Below are 24,569 nucleotides of genomic sequence, written 5' to 3' on the forward strand. Positions count from 1 at the left end.
AAGTACTGCAAAGTAGTCAAAAAGGGAAACAATCTTTGGTTCTTGTCAATCATGGACATGGCGAGTCTGTAGTGTGTAACCGACCGTGGAAGAAATGTTTGCGTTACAAAGTTAATAAATCATTAGTGGCTGAAATGACCACACCAATGACATTAAGTAACCCAAGCATCATCTGTGGAGTGTTATGAAATTAACATTACATTGACTGTGTCTTACTGTGATTTACACACAATCATATGCCACCCAATCCTAATTTGAGCAAAAGCATTCTTTTAAATCATTACAAATTCCATTATTTACCTTTTCCAAAGGCTTGATCTAAAATTCTTTGAGTGCCAGTGTCACACGCCCAAAATAGCAGACCTGCAATCTCACGAGTCACACAGAGTCACGTTGTGAGCTTGAATATCAGCAATTTTTGGCAAGCGGCAACAACAGGCAAATAAGTATAAATCAGGCTATAAACTGAACACACATGTACATGTAGGAGTTAATGGCTAATGAATATACATTCCCGGTTAAGTGCTTGTGTCAGAATGCCACAGAACAAAACCACACGACAAGGGTTGCATAGAGATCCTATAACATTCTCGTATACATTATACCAGTACTACTGCAATGACCCAAGGTGGGTGTCCAACAGCTTAAGTAATTTGCCAAAAAAATAATACGGACTGATTTACAAAAGATGGACTTAACTGGCCTAAAATTGAAATTGAAACTGAAATCGGTCACGTCGTGACCGCAAGAACAGCCAACAGACAAAGGAAATCAACCGATATAAAGCGAGCAAAGGAAAAAAGACAATAATTAGGAATGGAAAGTTGTTCCAAATACAATACCTTCATAAATGATCTCAAGTATGAAAAATAAACTGATTTATTTTTATAGTGGTGTTTTTCCAAGATACACACTTTAAAAATTGTAAACAATAAATACAATCCACAAGATGAGAAGCACAATGCAACTAAACAAATCAGAAAAAAGAAACGTCTGCAACCCTAAAATGGTCTGCAAATTGATACAAACTCAAACTTCAGGAAGATGTGATGTTCTTACAAAACTTATACTGCCTGAAAAAAAAAAATAAGCAAACCTAGATCAAAATGAAAATGTAATTTCTAAATTTCCCCAGATCACTTGTGATTCATAATGAACATGCCATCTGCAAGTATTGTACTGACTAAATACATTAATAAATTGACACCTGTATTGAAGCCAAGGTTGTGCTACTAGATGTGGCCTTTACAATACTGCAAACTACAAACAATATCCGACACACATGAACACGTACTGGTGGAACGCATGAACACAAATTACATAGGAATGGACTATTTTCTGTGACTTTTGCCATCCTGAGCAGCATTGACTCTCTTATCTTGCACAAATATCTCTGCAGTTTGCGCATCATGCGTGGAATGTGAAGCAAAAAAAAAAAGAAGAAGAACAGGACAGAAACAAGAGATGCAGGATAAGATCTATCCCTTCAGAAGGCACAATCTCCCCTTCGTTACCGTGAAACCCCAGACACATTCGGAAGGACACGAGTAAACTCTACCACCATCGCTGTCAAACCAGATAAAAGCAACAACTGCTACTGAAACGGCGCTTAGTAGCAGAGGCTCGCACGCTAGCGTTTGTGTGTGCACGTGTGTGTGTGTGTGTGTGTGAGACTAGGGCTGCAAGGCTCAGTCTTGGGCAGTGAGAGACTGGGGGCATGCCTCTCCCATTAAACCCTCTGTGTCCAGCTCTGGGCCACAGTGACAAGAATGAGAGCAGGGCGTTGCGTCCGGGGCGGGGGGGATGCTGGCGACCAGACTGGGCTCCTGAGGTAAGTCCGTTGGGGGCGGAGAGGGGGAGTCGGCCCTGGGGTCCTCCTGGGCTCCGCTGAGGTTCTGGACCTTCTTGCTGAGCTCGTTGCGTTCCACCTTCAGCGCCCGCCTCAGCTTCTCCAGCCGCTGGACTTTCCCCTGCAGGGCTTCGAACTCACGGTCCCGCATGGTTTTCTGTGCAGAGACAGTCAGTGGAAAAAAAGAAAGAAATGCAAGCCCGTATTGACATGTCATCCACATGCTGTGCTATTCTATATGTTTTGGATTCATCTGGAGTAGGGATGGGACGATATGAAAATATCATATCATGATTATTGTGACAAAAGAAATTGCGATTTACGATATTATCGCGATAATCACAAGCCATTATCCTGGGGTGGAACATTTGCCAAAAAGCTCACAACACATCGCGACACATTGTGAGCTTGTAGATCGGCACCTTTTTGGCAAAGACATTTGATAAATTGAAAAAAAGACTATCAAGTATGTATATTGTAAGTAACTTTTACCAACTAGAAATACTGTTCCTTCGAAACAGTGTGGGCTCGCTTCCAACCCAAAACAATAATAGTAAAAGTGTCAAGTTCCCAGGCAATGCTCTCTTTCATTTTACTGACGTAAAATGGTAATGCAAATACAATGTAGACAAGCAGTGTTATTACATGAACTTAAAGGACCAGGTCACCTTTGGGACAACCAGATCTTATTTTATTGTTGTGTGGGACACGATCAACACAATGTTGAGTTATTTTTTGTGTTCAATCTGTGTTTTTAGATATTTTAGTATTTCAGTATGCTACAACTGGTCATATGATGCATTTTGCATCATATGATGCATGAGATGATGCAATATCATGCTACAAAGCATCATATGACCAGTTGTAGCATGCTGAAATACTAAAATATCTAAAAACAAAGATTGAACACAAGAAATTACTCAGGATTGTGTTGATCGTGTCCCACACAACAATAAAATAAGATCTGGTTGTCCCAGAGGTGACCTGGTCCTTTAACGGTATGGACAATTAAATCAAAATAAAATTAAATTAAAGCTGCAAGCAGCGATGACCGGGCCCTCGCAGCTCTACCCACGTCACAAGGGGCAGCGGTTACACTATTACACTTATTGCCCTTTTACACTTATTGCCCTATTACACTATTACACTATTACACTATTACAATTATTACACTATTACACTTATTACACTATTACACTATTACACTTATTGCCCTATTACACTATTACACTATTACACTATTACACTTATTACACTATTACACTTATTATACTATTACACTATTACACTATTACACGTATTACACTATTACACTTATTACACTATTACACTATTGCACTATTACACTTATTACACTATTACACTTATTGTGCTATTACACTATTACACTTATTACACTATTACACTATTACACGTATTGTGCTATTACACTATTACACTTATTACACTATTACACTATTACACTTATTACACTATTACACTTATTGTGCTATTACACTATTACACTTAATACACTATTACACTTATTGCGCTATTACACTATTACACTTATTACACTATTACACTATTACACTTATTGCACTATTACACTTATTGTGCTATTACACTATTACACTTATTGCCCTTTTACACTTATTGCCCTATTACACTATTACAATTATTACACTATTACACTATTACACTTATTACACTATTACACTATTACACTTATTGCCCTATTACACTATTACACTATTACACTTATTACACTATTACACTTATTACACTATTACACTATTACACTTATTACACTATTACACTTATTACACTTATTACACTATTGCACTATTACACTATTACACTATTACACTTATTACACTATTACACTATTACACTTATTGCGCTATTACACTAAAATCATAGTCGACTATACAAATCCTTAGTCGGGGACTGTGTGTGTGTGTGTGTGTGTGTGTGTGTGTGTGTGTGTGTGTGTGTGTGTGTCCCTCTTCTGTGTTGCCTAGAACTGGAGGATTGATTTTGGGGTTTGTATTGTAAAGTACAATGTGTGATGTCATCAAGTTGTAATTTGCAATACAAACCCCAAAATCAATCCTCCAGTTCTAGGCAACACAGAAGATGGGGAACTTTCTTTTTATTTCCACACAACTCCTCTAAGGTATATTAATGACATAGTTCAATATTGAAAATGGGTGGTCTTCCCCTTTAAGACGTATCTGCCGAGACTTTCGCATTGTCACTGCAGGGCCGACTTATGTAAGGCTAAATCACCACAGAACAGCCAATGACAGCCAAGCCTTTAATCACAGCTGTGTCAATCAGTAGAGTGCAGAGGGACATTTATTTATAGTTTTAACTATAACTATAGTTTTATATATCACACAGCTTAGACATTTGGATCAAATCAGACAGCAGACCTGTGTGAACGCATTGATATAAATAGCATATCTGAAGTGTGAATATTGCAGCCACAGCGACTTAATATAAACATGGGTCCCTTTCCTCTGTCTCACTCTGCTAAACCCATTGGAAATGCATTGGGTGCTTAAAGTTAAACATTTTTATTTTTTTATATTTATACTACAAAACATTTCAAAACCAAAAATACAAGCACACGTGTCCTCAGTAAGCTGAACACATAAAAATTTGAATGGTGTTGAAAGGTGTAAGCGTTTAAGAGATGAATCGCGCCAAAGTTTTGAGGATACTGACTGACTGATAGATAAACTAGAAAAATATTGTTCCTTCGAAACAATTGTGGGCTCGCTTCAAGCCAGAAAACAATGGCTATAAAAGCACAAAATGTCAAGATCGCAGGCAGTGCTCTCTTGGTCCATTGGTCCATTTTGTTCCAAAAATGTGTTGTGCAAAAGTTGACCCGCTGGTGGCGCTATAACAGGCCAATGTAAGAAGGGTGGTATCTGTTCCTTGACCTATTGGGAATGTGCTTGTAAGATTTCACGCACATTGCAGGCTGTGTTCATGATTTGAGGTGTTTTTGGCTTTGGCCACTTTATCGCTGCTTGCAGCTATATTCATTATTATTATTTTTTTGTGTGTGTGTGCACTTCATAGGCATATTATATAAAGGTCCTTAGATTGTGTGTAGAATGTTTCATGCAAATTGCAAAAAGAAATCCTAACGGGTTTAAGCGTTTCACAAACTGCTCAAAATGATATAGCGCCCCCCTTTGGCCAATTGGGGTAAGATTGGTTTTAGTGATATTTGGACTAACACTCTACATCTTTGCCAAATACCATGAACATGTTACTTTGCATGTATGATTTAGAGGCAGAAGAATAATTTGCATAAAACTGCAATATTCATTGAATTTATTTTAAAAAAGCATGTTTCAATTTTAAAGAAATCCGATCTGACAGATCTTTAGATATCGGTCCAAAGTTCACGTAAAAAAAGTTTTGTGCACGTGGAGCGAAAATTCCAGAATAAAAGCGGGTTTACGCGTTTTACAAACTGCTCAAAAAGGCGGAAAATCGAAGGGCGGAGCTTACTTAACAACGACACAGATGTCTTCCGCTTGAGTCAAAGCACGCGTGTAACAAGTTGCATGTCTTCAAACGAAACGAGTCATGACTTATGCCCGTTTGAAGTTTGAATTTTCAAACGCTTCGTATAGCGCCCCCCCTTTGGCCGATTGGAATAAAATTGGTTTCAGTGATACTTTGACTAACCCTCCACATCTTTGCCAAATGCCATGAACGTGTAACTTTGCATGTATGATTTAGAGGCTGAAGAATAATTTGCATAAAACCGCAATATTGATTGAAGTATTAAAAAATTATATTTCACTTTAAAAGAAATCCGCCGAGACTAGTTTGACCGTATTGGTCCAAAGTTCATGTGAAAAAAGTTTTGTGCGCGTAACGCAAAAATCCCAGGAGGAGATAGATTTTTACTGTTTTTTAATTAATTCAAAATTCTGGGGGATCTAAAGGTCAGAGGTCAAAAGTCAGAGTGCAAAAGTTGTTCAGCATGAGGAGACGCATACGTGTATACAAGTTTCATGACTGTACGTATAACAGAGCATGAGCTCTATCTGTTCAAAGTTCGCACTTTCGAAGGGTTCCTACAGCGCCACCATTTGGCCGATTGCTGTAAAAAATAATAGCACACTTCGCCACTGTAAGCTGAACACATTGATGTTTTTATTTTCATTTTCTGTCTGAGTATGTAGGAGTAGAAAGGAACCGAAGTTTTGAGGAGAACTTGATATGACGGTTAGATATTGTCACTAGAAAAATATTGTTCCTTCGAAACAATTGTGGGCTCGCTTCAAGGCAGAAAGCAATGGCTATAAAAGCACAAAATGTCAAGATCGCAGGCAGTGCTCTCTTTGACGTTACTGACGTCAAAGATTGGTCCATTTTGTTCCAAAAATGTGTTGTGCAAAAGTTGACCCGCTGGTGGCGCTATAACAGGCCAATGTGAGAAGGTTGGTATCTGTTCCTTGACCTATTGGGAATGTGCTTGCAAGATTTCACGCACATCCCAGGCTGTGTTCATGATTTGAGGTGTTTTTGGCTTTGGACACTTTATCGCTGCTTGCAGCTATATTTATTATTATTATTTTATAATTTTTTTGTGTGCACTTCATAGGCATGTTAGATAAAGGTACTTAGATTGCGTGTAGAATGTTTCATGCAAATTGCAAAAAAAAATCCTAGAATAAAAACGGGTTTAAGCGTTTTACAAACTGCTCAAAATGATATAGCGCCCCCCTTTGGCCATTTGGGGTAAGATTGGTTTCAGTGATATTTGAACTAACCCTCTACACTATTTTGTCATGAAAATGTGACTTTGCATGTATGTTTTAGAGGCAGAAGAATAATTTGCATAAAAATGCAATATTGTTTGAATTATTTAAAAAAGCATGTTTCAATGTTAAAGAAATCCGATCTGACAGATCTTTAGATATCGGTCCAAAGTTCACGTAAAAAAAGTTTTGTGCACGTGACGCGAAAATTCCAGAATAAAAGCGGGTTTACGCGTTTTACAAACTGCTCAAAATGGCGGAAAATTGAAGGGCGGAGCTTACTTAACAACGACACAGATGTCTTCCGCTTGAGTCAAAGCACGCGTGTAACAAGTTGCATGTCTTCAAACTAAACGAGTCATGACTTATGCCCGTTTGAAGTTTGAATTTTCAGACGCTTCGTATAGCGCCCCCCTTTGGCCGATTGGAATAAAATTGGTTTCAGTGATACTTTGACTAACCCTCCACATCTTTGCCAAATGCCATGAACGTGTAACTTTGCATGTATGATTTAGAGGCCGAAGAATAATTTGCATAAAACCGCAATATTGATTGAATTATTAAAAAATTATAATTCACTTTAAAAAAAATCTGGTTGATCAATCTGACCGTATCGGTCCAAAGTTCATGTGAAAAAGGTTTTGTGCACTTGACGCGAAAATCCCAGGAGGAGATAGATTTTTACTGTTTTTCATATAATTCCGAATTGTGGGAGACCTAAAGGTCAGAGGTCAAAAGTTAGAGGGTAAAAGTTGTTCGGCATGAGGAGACGCATAAGTGTATACAGGTTTCATGGCTGTACGTATAACAGAGCATGAGCTCTACCTGTTCAAAGTTCGCACTTTCGAAGGCTTCCTACAGCGCCACCATTTGGCCGATTGCTGTATAAAATAATAGCACACTTCGCCACTGTAAGCTGAACACATTGATGTTTTTTTTTTTCATTTTCTCACTAAGTATGTAGGAGTAGAAAGGAACCGAAGTTTTGAGGAGAACTTGATATGACAATATCAAGTTCTCACTAGAAAAATATTGTTCCTTCGAAACAATTGTGGGCTCGCTTCAAGCCAGAAAACAATGGCTATAAAAGCACAAAATGTCAAGATCGCAGGCAGTGCTCTCTTTGACGTTACTGACGTCAAAGATTGGTCCATTTTGTTCCAAAAATGTGTTGTGCAAAAGTTGACCCGCTGGTGGCGCTATAACAGGCCAATGTGAGAAGGTTGGTATCTGTTCCTTGACCTATTGGGAATGTGCTTGCAAGATTTCACGCACATCCCAGGCTGTGTTCATGATTTGAGGTGTTTTTGGCTTTGGCCACTTTATCGCTGCTTGCAGCTATATTTATTATTATTATTTTATAATTTTTTTTGTTTGCACTTCATAGGCATGTTAGATAAAGGTCCTTAGATTGCGTGTAGAATGTTTCATGCAAATTGCAAAAAAAATCCTAGAATAAAAACGGGTTTAAGCGTTTTACAAACTGCTCAAAATTATATAGTGCCCCCCTTTGGCCATTTGGGGTAAAATTGGTTTCAGTGATATTTGAAATAACCCTCTACACTATTTTGTCATGAAAATGTGACTTTGCATGTATGTTTTAGAGGCAGAAGAATAATTTGCATAAAAATGCAATATTGTTTGAATTATTTAAAAAAGCATGTTTCAATGTTAAAGAAATCCGATCTGACAGATCTTTAGATATCGGTCCAAAGTTCACGTAAAAAAAGTTTTGTGCACGTGATGCGAAAATTCCAGAATAAAATCAGGTTTACGCGTTTTACAAACTGCTCAAAATGGCGGATAATTGAAGGGCGGAGCTTACTTAACAACGACACAGATGTCTTCCGCTTGAGTCAAAGCACGCGTGTAACAAGTTGCATGTCTTCAAACGAAACGAGTCATGACTTATGCCCGTTTAAAGTTTGAATTTTCAGACGCTTCGTATAGCGCCCCCCTTTGGCCGATTGGAATAAAATTGGTTTCAGTGATACTTTGACTAACCCTCTACATCTTTGCCAAATGCCATGAACGTGTAACTTTGCATGTATGATTTAGAGGCAGAAGAATAATTTGCATAAAACCGCAATATTAATTGAATTATTAAAAAATTATGTTTCACTTTAAAAAAAATCTGGTTGATCAATCTGACCGTATTGGTCCAAAGTTCATGTGAAAAAAGTTTCGTGCGCGTAACGAAAAAAACCCAGGAGGAGATAGATTTTTACTGTTTTTCATATTATTCCGAATTGTGGGAGACCTAAAGGTCAGAGGTCAAAAGTTAGAGGGTAAAAGTTGTTCGGCATGAGGAGACGCATAAGTGTATACAGGTTTCATGGCTGTATGTATAACACAGCATGAGCTATACCTGTTCAAAGATCGCACTTTCGAAGGCTTCCTACAGCGCCACCATTTGGCCGATTGCTATAAAAAATAATAGCACACTTCGCCACTGTAAACTGAACACATTGATGTTTTTATTTTCATTTTCTCACTAAGTATGTAGGAGTAGAAAGGAACCGAAGTTCCCGTCTACTGATTGCCTGATAGATAAATAAATAATGACAATATCTAAAGTGTGCTCGCCTTATAGGCGAGCCCACAACTAGAAAAATATTGTTCCTTCGAAACAATTGTGGGCTCGCTTCAAGCCGGAAAACAATGGCTATAAAAGCACAAAATGTCAAGATCGCATGCAGTGCTCTCTTTGACGTTACTGACGTCAAAGATTGGTCCATTTTGTTCCAAAAATGTGTTGTGCAAAAGTTGACCCGCTGGTGGCGCTATAACAGGCCAATGTGAGAAGGTTGGTATCTGTTCCTTGACCTATTGGGAATGTGCTTGCAAGATTTCACGCACATCCCAGGCTGTGTTCATGATTTGAGGTGTTTTTGGCTTTGGACACTTTATCGCTGCTTGCAGCTATATTTATTATTATTATTTTATAATTTTTTTGTGTGCACTTCATAGGCATGTTAGATAAAGGTCCTTAGATTGCGTGTAGAATGTTTCATGCAAATTGCAAAAAAAAATCCTAGAATAAAAACGGGTTTAAGCGTTTTACAAACTGCTCAAAATTATATAGCGCCCCCCTTTGGCCATTTGGGGTAAGATTGGTTTCAGTGATATTTGAACTAACCCTCTACACTATTTTGTCATGAAAATGTGACTTTACTTGTATGTTTTAGAAGCAGAAGAATAATTTGCATAAAAATGCAATATTGTTTGAATTATTTAAAAAAGCATGTTTCAATGTTAAAGAAATCCGATCTGACAGATCTTTAGATATCGGTCCAAAGTTCACGTAAAAAAAGTTTTGTGCACGTGACGCGAAAATTCCAGAATAAAAGCGGGTTTACGCGTTTTACAAACTGCTCAAAGTGGCGGAAAATCGAAGGGCGGAGCTTACTTAACAACGACACAGATGTCTTCCGCTTGAGTCAAAGCACGCGTGTAACAAGTTGCATGTCTTCAAACGAAACGAGTCATGACTTATGCCCGTTTGAAGTTTGAATTTTCAGACGCTTCGTATAGCGCCCCCCTTTGGCCGATTGGAATAAAATTGGTTTCAGTGATACCTTGACTAACCCTCTACATCTTTGCCAAATGCCATGAACGTGTAACTTTGCATGTATGATTTAGAGGCCGAAGAATAATTTGCATAAAACTGCAATATTTATTGAATTATTAAAAAATTATATTTCACTTTAAAAGAAATCCGCCGAGATTAGTTTGACCGTATTGGTCCAAAGTTCATGTGAAAAAAGTTTTGTGCACTTGACAAGAAAATCCCAGGAGGAGATAGATTTTTACTGTTTTTCATATAATTCCGAATTGTGGGAGACCTAAAGGTCAGAGGTCAAAAGTTAGAGGGTAAAAGTTGTTCGGCATGAGGAGACGCATACGTGTATACAGTTTTCATGGCTTTACCTCAAACACAGCATGAGCTATACCTGTTCAAAGTTCGCACTTTCGAAGGCTTCCTACAGCGCCACCATTTGGCCGATTGCTGTAAAAAGTAATAGCACACGTCGCCACAGTAAGCTGAACACATTGATGTTTTTATTTTCATTTTCTCACTAAGTATGTAGGAGTAGAAAGGAACCGAAGTTTTTTGATACTTGCACTGACTGCCTGCCTAGTATAGAAATAATGACAATATCTAAAGTGTGCTCGCCTTATAGGCGAGCATAAAAATGCAATATTGTTTGAATTATTTAAAAAAGCATGTTTCAATGTTAAAGAAATCCGATCTGACAGATCTTTAGATATCGGTCCAAAGTTCACGTAAAAAAGGTTTTGTGAACGTGACGCGAAAATTCCAGAATAATAGCGGGTTTACGCGTTTTACAAACTGCTCAAAATGGCGGAAAATTGAAGGGCGGAGCTTACTTAACAACGACACATATGTCTTCCGCTTGAGTCAAAGCACGCGTGTAACAAGTTGCATGTCTTCAAACGAAACGAGTAATGACTTATGCCCGTTTGAAGTTTGGATTTTCAAACGCTTCGTATAGCGCCCCCCTTTGGCCGATTGGAATAAAATTGGTTTCAGTGATACTTTGACTAACCCTCCACATCTTTGCCAAATGCCATGAACGTGTAACTTTGCATGTATGATTTAGAGGCCGAAGAATGATTTGCATAAAACCGCAATATTGATTGAATTATTAAAAAAAAATATTTCACTTTAAAAGAAATCCGCCGAGACTAGTTTGACCGTATTGGTCCAAAGTTCATGTGAAAAAAGTTTCGTGCGCGTAACGAAAAAAACCCAGGAGGAGATAGATTTTTACTGTTTTTCATATAATTCCAAATTGTGGGAGATCTAAAGGTCAAAGGTCAAAAGTCAGAGCGTAAAAGTTGTTCGGCATGAGGAGACGCATACGTGTATACAGGTTTCATGGCTTTACCTCAAACACAGCATGAGCTATACCTGTTCAAAGTTCGCACTTTCGAAGGCTTCCTACAGCGCCACCATTTGGCCGATTGCTGTAAAAAGTAATAGCACACGTCGCCACAGTAAGCTGAACACATTGATGTTTTTATTTTCATTTTCTCACTAAGTATGTAGGAGTAGAAAGGAACCGAAGTTTTTTGATACTTGCACTGACTGCCTGCCTAGTATAGAAATAATGACAATATCTAAAGTGTGCTCGCCTTATAGGCGAGCCCACAATAATGAAGATAACATACGTGTGCTCGCCTTCCAGGCGAGCCCACAATTATAGAGGGTTTAAAATGGTACCGGATATGCAGCTCGGCAAATAAAAGGTGAATTGATCCCAGTGCATGACGGAGCACGATATCACGATAAATTAAAGCTCCAAAATACGATTATCGTGAGTGTTTTTTATCACGATAAACAATAATAATCGCGTATCGTGCCATCCCTAATCTGGAGTGGCTTACCTCCTCTGCCATCTCCAGGAGAGCCTTGTTGCTGCTCTCCCATCTGGAGCGATACATGGTGGTCTCCTTCTCCAACTTCTTGATCTTTTTTGTCATCTGAGGATATACAATTACACATAAAAAGGAAGGTCAGCTCTTGAGAGGCTATTTCTTTCTTTAACCCCCCCCCCCCCCCCACACACACACACATTACCTTCTCCATCTCCTGTTTGAAAGTGGTGAAGACCTCATTGCTCTTGGATAAAGTGGTTTGAAACTCCTCAAACTTCTCTGTGTAGAGTGACAGCTAGGAGGGGAGGAGGAAACCATGAGGGTTGGTCAGGTACAATCACATCAGAATATTTAAAGCTCCCTCCAAAATGTTCTCAACAAACCATCTCCACTGTGGTTGTGGTTTGAAATGATTTCACACTGCTATGGAAACCAGAGCAGAACGAAGTTCACTCTCCTCCACATGGACTTATAGCTCTAAAGCTCTAAAGGTTGGCACTGGAAAACATGGAACAGCAAAAAATACTGGAGCGGGCTTTAGCATAGCCAGACCAGACTAGATCAGAGCATAAGATCTCCAGGACAATCAGGCCTTTGTTTCAGGGAACCTAAACACAAACACTACAAAGAACTTATTATAGTAGGCCTGTAAAATAAATATCAGTATATTTGCTTCAATGACACCTCTACAGATTGGCTGTCATATAAGTAGTTAGATTATTTCATTCACGTAGATGTTCTGTTTCTTTTGCATAGATGCTATTCCATAATGTTATTGCTTTATCTGCATGACCTTGCCCTTAGGCATCTTACTGGTTATCATTACTACTAGTATCACTAGTTCTACAAAGGGTCCAGTCAAACCTGTTGCTTGAGGTGGACCTCCTGTTGTTTCATAAGCTCACACATCCTTTGAGACTCCACTGCTTCTTTCAGCAGCTGAGAACAGAGAACCCCATCAAGGAATTAGGGGACAGAACATGTGTTTATGTACAGTATGTATGTATGTATGGCACGTGGATGACTGACGTACAAACTCTTTCTCTCTGTCGTGGCGTTCCTCAGACTCCTTGAGCAGCTCCTGGGCCTGATGCAACTTAGCGTCCACCAGCTGCTGCTGGAGATCCTTGTGCTTCACCAACTTGTCTATGTGCTGGGACACGCACACACACACAATCAGATTATAAACTCATACTACTAATACCAATGTTTTCCTAAACGCTCATCTCGACCTTCTGCTTCATCTCTCTCTCACCTAAGGCAGTGGTCCTCAACCTGTGGGTCGGTCCCCAAAATATATTTTTTGGGGGTGGGGGGGTCCCCAGATGATTAACTTAATATGCAACATTGTAAACAAAACAGCATAAAGTTTGAGTGTATGGAGGGTCTCTGCACATTTCTTAAGTGACAATTTGAGGACCTTTTAATACATCTAAAATGACAAATTAAATATTGGTCAGATTGTCAAATATTAGAGGCAGACATTTTGCAAATGGCCGATCTACATGCTCACAACACCTCATGAGCTTGTAGATCTGCTCTTTTCACAATAGAAGTTAGAACTGTGTTATACAAAATGTAATGCCTCAACTCTTAGCGCTCCAGTTACAATATGATTATTTTGTGGGCAGCCTGAAAAGGTTGAGAACCACTGAACTAAGGGGTCTTCATCATACAAAAAAAAGCCCCCCAAAATTTGAAGACAACAATTCCCCCCGACAAGGGAGGCCAGAGGAAGTACCTCCTTGATAGTAAAATATGTTATTGTTGTTTAACATGGTATAGATACCATTTTCAGTGTCAATGTCATGATGTTTTGAACAACTAACTAACGCAGGAGAATGACCACTGAGAGATGCCAATCAGGTCATTATGTACAGGACACAGGATAACAAAACGCCAAACATACTATCTGCCCTTACGACTGGTGCCTGTAACACGAAAACATCTGATATCCATTGCTCTACTGTACTTGTCATGTTTAACTTTGTCCAATCAGAATGTGACTAATGTATTCTGTAAATCCATATATCTGTGAAATCATTATGCTTGTCACTCAGAGAGAAGCAAAGATGGGTGATTTTGCTCTACTGTACTGCTGTACAGTAATTTGAACTCTGACTAAACTTCAACACAAAACGCATATTCCCTGGTGTGGACATTCATCATTTCTTGTGTGTGGAGTATTTTATTATGATTGGGGAAACTGTTTATCCATATGGAATATGATTTTACATTTCCATCAACCTCCTCTCGCAGCTTGTACTGTTCTATGAGCTTCTTGAGTTTCTCGGCCAGCTCCGTGTTCTCCTGCCTGAGGCTGGCGTTCCTCTCGTTGTGCTGCTCCATCTGCGTGTGGACAAGGTGAGTTTGGTGTGGAAAGGATACAGTTAGGGATGGCCAACGGCTAACCGTTAACGTTAAACCGATAAGAAATTGGTTACCGGTAAGCACTAACGGTCAATTTTGACCGATAAAAAAGAAAAGAAAAAGGAAATCAACCCATGTGTCGCACCAAAAGCCCCGTACACCAATATCTACGCAACATCAAGTCATCAACCATGCAACTACGCGCTGTGGTCACACATTTCTGGGACACCAATGGCTGTGTAACATCCAGCATTCAGGCAACTGCGAGTCTGCGACGCGAGTCATACACGCTGACCTATTCAACAAATGCTCAGTCGTCGATTGGATTTTACAAAACAGACCCCGTCACATTGAATCCCGTTTAAGAAGAGCTTAAAACACAACTTTCTAATGTTACATGTTGATGACGTGAGGAACGCTAAAGTCGTCTTGGTTACAGAGTAGGATATGCGAAAATAACAAAGCTGAGCTCAGAGTCGCAAATTCAATGATCGCTGCATCAGCACACACAAAACACGGGCGAGAGAGAAGAAAAATAATGAAATGGACATCACGTTTAGCCGATTCAACCATTCCAAAAGTTATACGATTGAAAGTTATTGTTCTACATACGAGCATCTCGCTGCGGCTGTTTAGTTAGCCGATAGCCAGGGAGTGCACAGAATGTTAGAGAGGCATGGGCTGAATGGCCTTTTGGTGGACAATTCTGTTGATAAAAGTTAAGGGCTCCAGCCCCCTTTGCTGTATGTGCGCACGTGCCTGGCACATTACAGACTGATCATTTCAATGCCCCCGTTTCTTTGCAAAAACACATTTCTTTTAGAAAACATTTGTATTCTTGTTTCTCCTAGTTTTATTGTTTGTAATGTGTAAATATGGCACTTTATTATGGGGAAAAACGGGTGTATTTTCCTTTTTTAAATCGCTAAAATAGCACATTTTTGAACACATTTCCTTAACGCATTTTGAAGAGATTTCCTTAACGGTTAACGGTTAATTAACTGATAAGGCCTTTCGGTTATCGGTTAAGAAAAAATCTCCATTTGGCCATCCCTAGATACAGTCGCAGTCGACGCACCACACAGCGCCAGTGTGTCCGTTGTAGGTGCCGAGTCGCTCGCCGTTGACAGAGTACCACACGTTGGCTACCTGAAATTCAACAGATGGAAGACAAGCATAGACACAAATATGACTCAACTTTTGGCGTTTTCTATTTATACTGTATCACACAAAGCGAGTACCTGGCACTAACAATAAGTGAACTTTCAAGAGTTCAATGAACACAGGATTTTACAGAATATTATATTGTAGTGTAAAACAAAGTACCGGTATATGGTACCAAAAGCCAGTAAACGCCATGCAGTGGAAAATGCCAAAAGTTACCAACTAGTCCATACATGGGCCACATGTTCTTAATTTGGCCCGCAGGTTAATACTGATATATTATTGATTTCAGCTGTTACAATTCCAAACATGAAAACATGACCTGCTTTAATTCATTCATTCAATATTTATTTATTCTCGAAATTAGACTCATTTACAGTAATACATTAGAAGTAAACATCACCAGCTTGAAATTACTTACATATTAGTAGTTTGAATGACTAGTATAGTGGTCTTTTTTATGATCAATGTATTTGTATTTAAGTTCATAAAGTTAACATAGTATAACTAGATGCATTTGAAATTAAATAAACCTGAACAAGTCCATGCAAGTATTGTTGACTTACGGTGTCTTTAGCGACAGAGAAGATCAGGTCTCCTTCTCGGTTGTATTTGATTTGAGTGATGGACCTTTCATGGCCCTGGAGCAGAATGGGTTTCTGTGGGAGACGATACATAAAGAGCAGACAAAACGTTCTTAGACACAGTGTGGACAATGGCATCCAGTGTTTTCAGTAGCCAGGTAAGTATAACAGTCTGTGTTAGAGCAGACATAGCTGCAAATTGCAACACTAGATTTTTTTCTAATTATGTTGAATCTAGGGTTGCAATACTTCCCTCCCATAGGCAGCCAATGCATCAAAACATTTTTTTTTCTTTTTTGCTATCTGATTGTATTAAACAACGTCAAACTCAACAACATTGGTGCTCTATGGAAAGCTTGGAGTATCCTCTTTCTATCTACAAAGTGTTTGTTTCAGAATCCACTGTAGACATGTTATGAGTTACCTTCGGTCATTAAGTGTTGGAAACTTTGGAAGCGCTCGTCTTTGATAACGCAACATCCCACTGACACCTGCATTATGTGACATTTAGAACCAGGGGGTACACAGGACTGTTGAGTGACTTCCCACGAGCGCTTCCAAATCCAGCACCATCCAGAGTGTAAACCCTTACGGGTCCATTTACGCCCTCAAAAGTTAGATTTGTTAAGAAAATAAATCTGCATTACGTAATTTACAAGAAGTCTACACAATTAGGGAATCCAGAAAAACTGATATTTTTGACCAACGTTTGGCTATTATCTCTTTTATCCCACAGCAACACAGCATGGAATTGTACACAAAATATTATCCAACGACAACAAAATCTACGTTTTGTGTCTGAGAGGCTAAATCTCATCATCAAATGGTGGTCCGTGGCTCAAATGCTGAATAAATAACGGGCCCTTGATATGAAAACGGTTGAAACCCACTGAATTAAGCCAGTGGTTCTCACAGTGGATTCCAGGGACTCTGTGGGTTCCTTTAGTGGGGTCTGAATTGACCCATACAATCTGTAACTCTGGTCCATTTGGTTCCATTGTGTACACTGTCAGAGTTAAGGGGAGACCTTGAAATGTGAACGTTTGAGAAACACTAAATTAAGCGACCACAGCTCGTGACATCTGTCTGCATCTGCAGTGCATGCATCTCGTCGACGTTCAGTTAGCTCACACGCTAGGCTAACGTTAGCCGGGAGCGGTTGAACCGGAGCCGACCATTTGATTGATTGATTGAAGGCTTTATTAGAAGTTTGCATAGGAAAATGTACAGATTCATGACGGTACAGTTCACTGGTACAAGGTCTACTAAAAGGAGATCCATGAAAAGACTAAGCTTATTTCAACAGGAAACCATTTAAGTATCTCATATAACATTGAATGACAGACAAATAGAACACAGTACTATGCAGTAGACATGTAAAGAAAAAAAGAAAGAAAAAGAAAACAGTAGGTCTATACAATCAGTAAGTACAGTATATACAATATATACAAGGAAGGGGCAGGTAACAGTAAGTCTAAACAATCAGTATGTACAGTATATACAAGGAAGGGGCAGGGAGGGTAGGGTTGGGCTAGGTTTTTACCAGTTGTGAACGGCTGCTGCCTGTAAGTGGTTTTTTAGGGCAATTTTAAAGGATGCTAGTGATCCACACTCCTTTATGGCCTTCGGTAAGGCATTCCACATTTTTGTGGTATAGCAGAAGAACGAGTTCGACCCTTTCTTTGAGTTGACTCTGGGTTGAACGTGATCTGTGGCACTGCATCTGGTGTTGTAATTATGGACATCCTTAACGTTTATAAAGTATTTTGACAGGTACTTGGGTATCATAGTGGTGTAGTGTATCTTGTACACCAGTCCCATTGCAAGTTGCTGTACTCTGTCATCTACTCTGAGCCACCCCACTCTTAACTGGTGAGTAGCGGTGAGGTGAGTCTGATTGGGAAGGTTAAGCAGGACCCTAATTAGTTTATTTTGGGCTGTTTGGAGTTTAGTTTTTAGGGCTTGTGGGGCGTCACGATACCATACGTGGACTCCATAGTCAAAGAGGGGCTGGATTATTGCACCAGCTATGGTCTTCAGTGTGTTGAAGTTGACCATTGGGGCGATCCTCTGTAGGAAACGAGTTCGTTGGTTGATTTTTTGTATTACTTTTGAAGTCATCTTTTCGCTGGAAAGATTAGCTTCAAGGATACATCCTAAGTAAGAGATTTCGTTTTTTCGTGTTATGACCTTGTCACCCACTTTGATTGTGAAGTTCTCTACCTTTTTGAGGTTATGATTTGATCCAAAGAGGATGGACTCGGTTTTGCCCAGGTGAATTGATAATTTGTTGTCGTTAAGCCATGTGCAGATCTTACTCAGTTCAGAGTTAAGTGTCTTTTCAACCTGCAAGTGGTCCTTGCCCGAGACTAGGAGAGCCGAGTCATCCGCGAACAGGAACAGGTTGCAGTCGCAAGCAGATGCCATGTCGTTCACGTATATTAGGAACAACAGAGGTCCCAGTATGCTACCTTGAGGAACTCCACAGCTTACTGGGAGGGGGGGGGACAGGGTACCGTTAATCTCCACCACCTGTTCCCTCCCCACCAGGTAAGATTGCATCCAGCTCACTGCTGCGCTGTCAAGACCGATGGCTTTTAGTTTCTCTATCAGAATAGCATGATCCACGGTGTCAAATGCCTTCTGGAGGTCCATCATGACCATGCCACTATATTTGCCCTGATCCGCTTCGCGTTTGATTTGGTCAGTCAAATAGAGAAGGCATGTGTCAGTGGAATGGGATTTTCTGAATCCAGATTGGAACTCGTAAATCAGATTATTCTCATCGAGATATCTTGCAATCTGTTCGTAGACTATTTTCTCCATGACTTTGGATATGGAGCTAAGAATGGAAACGGGGCGGTAGTTTCCAGGGTCTAGTTTGCTACCTTTTTTGTGCAGGGGGGTTACTTTTGCTAGTTTGAAGTCCTGGGGGACATGACCCTGTTCGATGGAAAGGTTAATTATGTGGGTAATGATTGGAGCAATGGTGGCGGCTGAATCTCTGAGAAATCTAGCTGGGATTTTATCAAGGCCAGTGGCCTTGTGCTGAGGTAGGGCGCTCAATTTTTTAAACACTTCATCAGTTGTCACTGTGGAAAGTTTAAAGCTGTCTTTTTTTGACGCCCAGTTTTTTGTAGAATTTTTTAACAAATTCTTCACCATACTGCCCAGATGGGGCGACCAGTCTTTCGACCAGTGAACGGGCTGTGGTGGTAAAGGTTTTGTTAAGATGGGTAGCCACTTCACCTTTGTCAGAAATGAGAGCGGCGTCCGTTTTGATGTTTATGTTGTGGCATATGGTTTTTGATTTTAAGCCTAATTGGTTGTTAAGCAACTTCCATAGGTCTCGTGGTTTGTTTTTGTATTCATCGATTTTGTCGTCGATGTAGTTTTTTTTGGCGGATCTAACTAGGGCGGTTGTCTGGTTTCTAAGTCTCTTGCATTGAGCAGTAAGATGCTCAACGTGGATTTTGAGGCCAGGGTTGAATTTTTTCCTGAGCTTTTTGCAGCACTTTCGTTTTTCATCGTATTTTTAGTTTAGCTGATTCTGCAATATCTGAGTTATACCATGGCTCTTGGCGGGCTTTAACCCTGGTGGTATTCAAGGGGGCCACGTCGTCTAGAGCATTGGTCAATTTGGTTTTAAAACCGCGCCATGCTTCTTCGACATCTGTACACTGCAGCTCTGGGGAAAAGTCTACACCCGCTAGTTTGAGATTAAAAGCCTCACTGGAGTAGTTCTTCAGGCTTCTAGCAACGACAGTTCTGTGGCCACTAGCCTTGGGTTTGTGTATTTTTCGGGTAGAGTAGATCATATAATGATCACTAAGACCGCATACAATAGCCCCGCTAGCGGTGACTTTGGACTTGTCAGTGGTTACGACGAGATCTATGAGGGTTTGAGAGTGCTCTGTCACCCTGGTGGGTACTGTGACAAGCTGAGTGAGGCTGTATTGATTGCATAACCCATCAAAGGACTTGAACATGGGTGCGTCTTTACGCAAAATGTCCACATTCCAGTCGCCCAAAATGTGATACTCAGTACCGTCCACCTTTGCTAAGCTCTCATCAAACAGCTCAAAGAAATCATTCTGATCAGGTGGTCTATAGACAGCGCATACTAGTATGTTTTTTGCATGTTCAAAGATTACCTCAATCCATACAGTTTCAAGAGAACTGTGGTGTAAGTCTGGACGGGGGATAAAATTGACATCATTATGTACATACATGCAAACTCCGCCTCCCCACCTGTTTCTATCATTCCTGATTACAGTGTAGTTGGCAATTTCAATGCTAGCATCTGTAAACGAGTCATCAAGTTTAGTTTCAGAGAAGGATAAAATCTTTGCCTTACCGCCATGAAACATTCCCTTAATTAGCTCCAGTTTTTTGGGATTCAAGCTATTGATGTTTAAATGGACTAGATGAAGTCCTGGTTTCGCAAAAACAACAGAGTGCATGTTCTCTGTAGTGATCGAGCCAACGTCGGAGCTGGGGGGCTCTTTGTCTTCGACCGAGACAGGAAAGTTTGTCGTGGGGGGGAGGTGGTCATCATAGTCCGGTTGTAGTTGAGACTGAAGTGGGGGAGCGGTGGGGGTGGGGGGGAGGCCAGGTTCCTTTGTTGACTGGGAGCTCAAACAGGAGGAGATCCATGCCTTTTCGACCGCACGGGGTGTTGGTGTGGCGGCGCCGACAGCTTCAAAGCCAAGATATGCCGCCAGCCACGACTGATCTCGATCCCTGGGGGGTGGCGGGACCAGCGGGGGGGCATCCGGCTCGACGGTCATCTCCGGCGATCTAGCGGCTGCGAACTGGGCACCAGCATCCTCGGTGACGGGGGGGGCGGCAGGGGGACATCCAGGTCAACGTCGGCGCTGTTTTTATCGGGCGGCGGCTCGATCACCACGGCCGCGAGCTGGTCACGAGTAGCCTCGATGTTGGAGCTTTGCTGTAGAGAGCCGGGTGGGCATCCATAGCACTCGTCACCAGTAGAACCCGTGTCGATGTTTCCTCCGCTGGGGTTCTTTGTCTCGGAAAGCAGCTGTAGTTCCCTCGTGAGACGGGCGGCTTGCCGAGTGACTACGGGACCTGGATTAACCTCAATATCACCAGAAAGAAGCAGGATAAAGTAAATGATGGACCGCCTGTCCATTCTGCCTATCTGGGGTTTGTTCTTAGTCAACAGCAGCGTCCCAAGGAGCGTCAGTTTACTGAAGCCGAGATGTTTTGGCTCCGATCCAATGTGGAGGGAAAAAAACACTGCGTGATTCATCTCCATCCCGCACATAAATCTCCGTATATAGGCTACAATTATGAGCGTTCCATGGTGAACTGAGATACGAGTCGGCAAACCAAACAAGAAACAATAGGAAAAAAAGAAGAAAAAGTATCCCTCCTTTCCATCTCCACTAGATGAACAAAACACCTTCCTGGTAAACATAAATTCGGGGGGACATTTTCCACGATCAAATGTGCTCACCATCGCTGAAAAGCGAAGTGTTTCCCCTCGATCCTTTGTGCTCCTGATTTCAACTCAAACAAGAGAAAAGATGAACACTCGTGTTTCAGGCGGCGGAGATGAGGAGGAAAATGAACACGATCACTTCCGGGTTCACTTCCAGCAGTGACGGTTTGTTCGCGAGCCACCTGGTGGTCAGAACAGAGCACTGCTGGTGCTTTAGGACCATAGTTTGGGACGTGTGGAGATGTTGCCATGGCAACACAGATGATACACAAGCCTTTTTTTTATTTTTTATTTTTTTTATTGACAAAATATACAATACATACAAAGAACAGGTCAAAAAGCAGTCACATTACAATAAAATTAAGAAATACAAAGAAAAATATAATAAAATAAATAAAAAAGCTCGAGGTTACTTAGGTAATATATTCATCACAGATTCTTATGGTTTTCACAGCTTTAGTGTTAGTACAATGTTTTAAAGTATCTAAGTATGACAATAGTAGGGCTTTAAAAACAACAATATTTGGACGTTGGTTGGCAAATTTGGTACAATGAATATGATATTTAGCTAGAATTAAGAGAAGGTTAATAACATACATTTTGTCTACATTTATGTTATCATCGTTTGAAAGACCAAATAATATATGTCGAATACTCAATTTAAGCGAGGAGTCAATTTTGGAATTTATAAAATTATTAAGATCAATCCAAAAAACATGAGTGCAAGTGCAATCCCAAAATAGGTGACACGGAAGAAAAGCAGTCAGAGATCCTAAAGCAGGACTTCGCTGTTCTTTTCACCACACTGAGATCCTTGAATGACATTGAGGTATGCATCAGTGGACCACTTCCACCTATGATAGGGGGAGATGAACATTTTAGTAGACTATCTGCATTGAGTAGGTGGCTCGCAACCACATGTATCACTGAATCTATGCAATTTATTGACAACTTTGTTTTTTTCTGGGACCGCAAGCATCTTTTTGATGGGAATAATCTGAACAAGCGAGGTCAGAAACTGTTTGCTGGAAATGTATGCCATATGCTTGGAATGGTACGGGTGCTCGGATCCGAAACACAGGATGCCATGACGGGGGATGGTGCTGCTGAAATTGCAGTCCATTGTTATGGAAACCGAGGATGGACTGCTGTCTGCAGTCCTTGCCGAAGCCCCGGCCATGACAGAAGCCGACATTGGAGCAGCAAGGAACGACGACCCAGCTAAGCCGGTTCCGGAAACTATGCCAGAGGGAGGAGAGCACCAAGCAGGACCCACCAACCACACAGATGTTCTGCTTCCCGCTGACTCAGCTAAGCAGCACTCAGCAGGACAAGCCGACGCTGCTGTCGCCACGCCGAGTGAAGGTGTCGCTGAGGAGGTCACCGGGCCTGAGTTTCAGGTCACAATTGATATCAACGCCAGTGAGCTGGAGGAGGCCATCGTAGATGAGAACCTCAAGCTTATCCTGGGCCTGGTCTGGATCTTAATCTTACACTACTCCATCTCTATGCCGACAAGGGGAGTGAATGAGGACGTCATGGAAGAAATGCATGCCATCACAGATTCTGAACTGGACAGTGCAGAACCAGACAGTGATATAGAAATGACAGAGGTCACAGATTCTGAAACAGGCTGTGATGAACTATTTCTTTATCCCGAGGACACTGGAATGAACCAGGAGCAGAGTGAAATCTCAATGGACATGAGTTCTGGTGAGGATGATTCTTTTCCCATATGTCCTATCCCCATGATCGACTCCACAGGGAGTATGAATGAGTTAATGAATGGTGGGATTATAATCACCAAACGCAAAGCCCCGCAATCACTGAAACTGTCGCAGAACTCACCACCATCTGGACCCACAAAAGGGATGAATATTCTGAAACACACTGGGATTAAAATGACCCCATTAGTTAAACGTATGAAATTATACTTTAAAAGGTCAAAGTGTGTGGAGTCAGAACCCAAGGTGATAGTTCAATGGCCAGTTCCTGATTGGAATCCTCCTTTTAATGACAGTGACATATGGGAATAGCTATATCCTAAAATGTTTGGTTGTGTTTCTTTGGATGTTATTCATTGTCATACTAAGACTAGGGTAATAGTGATAATATTAACTTATTTTAGATAACTTTCTTAAAAGTCACAGTAAAATCCAATCTTCTAAGTAATGTAAGAAAAATATTGTTTAATAGTAGGTTAACAAATGCCTAATATAGGACAAGAATTTCATAACATTTGAGTGAACCTGTAATGGAGTCTGTTTCCGCACACTTAAACTACATATAGAAAATGAATAGATTCATCTGTCTATTATCCCCCACTTCTTCTCTTCCCAGAATAGCTGGCAGGGGGGATGAAAGGGGGACAGGTGCAGAGGGGTTGTGTGAAACAAGAATACATTTGCGGTTTTTAAAATAAGTTAGTATGTATCAAAGTAAGTATTCAAAATGTAGTTTCAAGGTGCTAAATCAATAATGTGAAATTGCTAATTAATGATGGCCTTTTTACAAGGTTTGATGTCCAATATTAGGTAACACATTATAAGTGAAGTTAAAGCAGATTTTTTATTGTCTCATGTCCATTTATTCTGCTCGTGTTAAATAGACGTTAGGTAAGTCTCGGATTAAAATAAAATAGTAATCCGGAGGCTAGAACTTGAGGGTTATCAAGCAATAGTACAGAAATAATATTAATACTTATCAAACCTCTCACCACTGTTGAGGATTATATGTTTTCAAAAGTTTGTTCGCAGCTTCCCAAATCATGGGTATGGCCGATGGTTTCTGCAGGACCATTAACCTATGTCCATTATTCTGTGAAAGTTGCTCACAAACTAGGGGGGATAAGGGAACATTTTTATTTAAGGGACATTTTTTATGTCAGATATTCAGTTAATTTACGATTGAAAAACTATGTCAACAAGACTTAGTGTATGGGCCTTTGTAGGAAGACG

The 24,569-nt window shown here is 40.5% G+C and overlaps 1 protein-coding gene across 1 annotated transcript; it reads right to left on the reverse strand.

The window, feature by feature from the left end:
• Nucleotides 1-384: 384 nt before the first annotated feature.
• LOC308292596 (alpha-taxilin-like) lies at nucleotides 385-21,738 on the reverse strand. The gene is made up of 9 exons (XM_080734980.1): nucleotides 21,628-21,738; nucleotides 16,128-16,220; nucleotides 15,476-15,546; nucleotides 14,275-14,376; nucleotides 13,061-13,180; nucleotides 12,892-12,966; nucleotides 12,230-12,322; nucleotides 12,037-12,132; nucleotides 385-2,006 (listed from the first exon to the last, which is right to left on the reverse strand). The coding sequence occupies exons 4-9, from the start codon at nucleotides 14,374-14,376 to the stop codon at nucleotides 1,689-1,691; spliced, it is 804 nt and encodes a 267-aa protein (XP_080591106.1). The 5' UTR covers nucleotides 15,476-15,546; nucleotides 16,128-16,220; nucleotides 21,628-21,738; the 3' UTR covers nucleotides 385-1,688.
• Nucleotides 21,739-24,569: the final 2,831 nt, after the last annotated feature.

The sequence above is a fragment of the Nannobrachium achirus genome (assembly GCF_963921795.1).
Source record: "Nannobrachium achirus genome assembly, chromosome: 10".
In the NCBI taxonomy this organism is placed as follows: domain Eukaryota; kingdom Metazoa; phylum Chordata; class Actinopteri; order Myctophiformes; family Myctophidae; genus Nannobrachium; species Nannobrachium achirus.